Source organism: Priapulus caudatus, unplaced genomic scaffold (assembly GCF_000485595.1).
Source record: "Priapulus caudatus unplaced genomic scaffold, Priapulus_caudatus-5.0.1 Scaffold1953, whole genome shotgun sequence".
Taxonomy (NCBI): domain Eukaryota; kingdom Metazoa; phylum Priapulida; class Priapulimorpha; order Priapulimorphida; family Priapulidae; genus Priapulus; species Priapulus caudatus.
Window position 1 is genome coordinate 18,834 of NW_014579014.1, and position 3,711 is coordinate 22,544.

Consider the following 3,711-nt stretch of genomic DNA (forward strand, 5'->3'; position numbering starts at 1 on the left):
CAGTCGCGTTAGTACCTCATCAACCACCTGAGCATGTCGCTCGGGAGTTGTGCAAATCAGAATGTCATCTATCCGACATTGGACTTTCAGCTAGTGTTGGAATTCCCGTTTTTGGTCCCAGAATTGTCACCAGTGGCTTGTGGTCTGTCAACAGGTGAAATTCTCTCCCATACAAGTATTTATGGAATTTTCGGACCCCAAACACAATGCCTAACGCCTCTTTCTCAATTTGAGAATAGTTTTTCTCACTCGCAGTAAGCGTACGTGATGCGAACGCGATCGGCCGCTCACTGCCATCGTCCATGACATGTGATATCACAGCTCCCACCCCGTAGGGGGAGGCATCACACGCTAAAATCAGTTTCCGTTTCTCGTCGTACGGAACCAGCACTCGACTTTCTAAGAACTTGGCCCATCTTTGCATCCGCGCGGCAATCATATTGCAAGCCTACAAATATACGGTAGATTACCGGCGGTCAGTTGAGCATGCCAACGCGGACGCATTGAGTAGGTTACCAAGCGGCCGAGATCGTGAGATGGAACGAGAAGAAGAAGTACATTTCTTCTCAAACCTCGACGAAATGCCCACCCAGGCTAGAGACATACAAAAAGCCACGCAGCGAGACCCAGTCTTAGCTCGAGTGATGTTTTACGTGCAAAGTGGGTGGCCGGAATATCTTCCAGAGACGGGGTGTGGAGGAGTCAGTAAGGCCAAGTTGGAGCCTTTCTTCCGGAGGAGAAATGAGCTCACATGCGAGTCAGGTTGTATTCTGTGGGGTATGAGGGTCATTATACCCCAAGTGTTGAAAAATCAGATTAGCCAAGATCTGCATGATGGCCATCCAGGTATGGTTTCAATGAAAGCCTTGGCCAGAAGCTACGTGTGGTGGCCCAATATGGACGCTGAGCTGGAAGCGTTGGTACAAGGGTGTGAAGTATGCCAAGTAGTCCGACCAACACCCCCCACGGCTCCACTGCATCCGTGGCCATGGGCGAGTCGTGTGTGGCAGAGGGTACACATAGATTTTGCAGAGAAGGGAGGGGTTTCCTACCTTGTGTTAGTTGACGCGAACTCAAAGTGGATAGAAGTAGAGCAGATGCGGTCCACGACAACCGAACGTACCATTGAAGTGTTGCGAGCTTGGTTCGCACGGTTTGGGCTACCGGAGGAACTGTGTTCCGACAACGGGCCACAATTCATTTCCGCAGAGTTCAAACAATTCCTCAGCCAGAATGGCATCAGACACAAGCTCAGCCCACCCTACCACCCCGCCACGAACGGGGCGGCAGAGCGCGCCGTACAAACGGTAAAAAAGGCACTGAGTAAAGAAATGGAAAGGGTCAGTAGAGAGGGCGGAAAACGGACAGACTCTCATGTTCTGGCAAGCTTTCTGATCAGGTACCGAAACACACCACACTCTGTGACTAAACAAACACCAGCCGAGCTATTTCTGAAGCGGAAAATGCGCACAAAATTCACAAACTTGATTCCCTCATTGGAGGACCACATGTCGAAACAGCAACAGAAGCAAATAGAGTTTCATGACCGGAGCAGAGTGGAGTTGAGGGAGTTTGGTCCTACGGAGATAGTCAGTGTGAGTGTGAAAGGAGACCCCAGAAAGAGGGTTCTGGGTACAGTGGTTAAAGCCATGGGCCCGCGGAGTTACCTTATCAGAATAGGGAGACAACTGCGACATGTGCATGTAGACCATTTGGCGCGAACCCGGTGCAAGGAGGCAGACCTTCCGGAGGAAGAACCGTTTGAATTTGAACCATTCGGTGACCAGGAGTCTATGCCGAAAGCAAACAGGAGTGTTGAAACTAGCACTGCTAGCCGCGGCCAGGCGGAGTCCGTAGCACCTGAAATTGGGGCCAGTCCCCAGAGTCAGCCGACTCGTACACCTGAGCGAAATTCTGGTGCAGAGATTCCGTCAAGTCCTCGAGCGACACCGGTCCGCCGATCCCGTAGAGTGACAAAACCCCCAAATAGGCTAAATCTGTAGCAAATCAGGCAACCCCGCTAATTAGGTTGAGTGTATACTCATAGGGGATATATAATTATTAGTGAAATGTTCAATAGTTGGTACAATGTTCAATCGTATATTTGTGTGTTGTCAGTTAAAAAGGTTCCGTTACATAATTGTTCTAACATGTTTGTTTAAGGGTTACATGTGCCCAGTTACCTACTGAATTGGTTAACAGTAAATTAAACAGGGGAGAAGTGTGGTATATTGAGACCTAGCCTAATGGTTAGTGTAGTCGCCGCTATGGCGCTGCGGGCGCTACGACGCCACCTATAAACAGTTAATAAATACTTTCCAATATGGTCGAATCCTGAACATGTTATGATTTCAGAAGTTTGTAATAATCTGTAGATCTATCATACTAAATTGAACCCATACGTCGGATCAAGACGCTACACAATATAATACAATGCAATATACAATATAATACAATATACCTATTGAATTAGGCTAAGTACATTTTTGCATTTAAAAAGTGGCTTATTATCGAATATATTGTGGAGTAAATGAGGCCATTTCTATTGTAATATCTATTAAATTAACAGCTGTCAATTCCGTGACATTGGATATAGCAACAAAACGTTGCATGTTTACCGTAATATTATTACAAGCCATAGGGCTTGTCTTGAAAAAAAAACCACCACTCAATGATTGTTTAATCATCGAGTTTGTTTTCATAACCATATGCTCATTTGCATGGTAACTAATATTATTACAAGCACTAGTGCTTGTTTTGAAAAAACTACTACTCAATGATTGTTTAATCATAGTTTGGTCTCATAACCATGTGCAGGGGCGGATCCAGAGGGTTTGGGTGACCAGTTTCCATAGTTCTAGTCACAGCTAGGGGGTCCGGGGGCATGCCCCCCCCGAGAATTTAAAAAAAAGAAGGCTATATTTGGTGCACTCTGGTGAATTTTGAGGGTCAATTCTGAAGATACCCAGCCTGTGACCGGTTTCTGGAAACCGGTGCAAACCGGCCTAAATCCGCGCCTGATGTGCTCATTTATATGGTAACTAATATTATTACAAGCACTAGTGATTGTCTTAACCCATTCATGCATGGAGCCTTTCCCAATGATAAATTTTGATAGCCTTTGGTATTTGGACTTCATATGGGCCAAATAGTCTTCTTTTTTTTTAATTCGTCCAGAAACCATGGAGATTTTTTTGGATCACTTTAGTGACCCTCATGCATACGGGCACCGGTTGATTAAAAAATGTCAATAAAACTAGACTTGCTAAAACATACTATAACTATTTTATTTCTAACTGTAAACGAACATTATAAACTATAAAACAGTTTATTGCAGTTATAAGACATATTTCATGATATAATTCCATAATCAGTATTCAGCAGTGGACACGGTGGACAATCGAATTACAATTATTTCCAGCAGTTCATTTAGTGACTTTTCAGCAGTTCAGTATAGACTTTTCAGCAGTTCATTAGTGAAGTCTTGGGTATTTTTCTACTGAGATTCTATCACTTCAAGTGGAAGTAGTAGAAGCAATCAGATTTACCATCTATGCACAGGTAGACCCTGCACTTCACACAAAAATATTTTGTGCGGCGCAAGCATAATGTGTTCTTGCACTTCTTGGGGATTGTTGCCATTTGCCTTGGTAAATGGCCTACACCATCGAAACGAATGTGGTCATGGACTAGCTTAGCACTGCGAACATC

General features: G+C 44.8%; 1 protein-coding gene across 1 annotated transcript; it reads left to right on the forward strand.

Annotated features, from left to right (window-relative positions):
* The first annotated feature begins 896 nt into the window (after positions 1–896).
* LOC106817962 (uncharacterized protein K02A2.6-like) lies at positions 897–2,003 on the forward strand. Its single transcript, XM_014822666.1, has one exon. It carries the CDS (start codon positions 897–899, stop codon positions 2,001–2,003), a length of 1,107 nt encoding a protein of 368 aa, XP_014678152.1.
* The last annotated feature ends 1,708 nt before the right edge of the window (positions 2,004–3,711 follow it).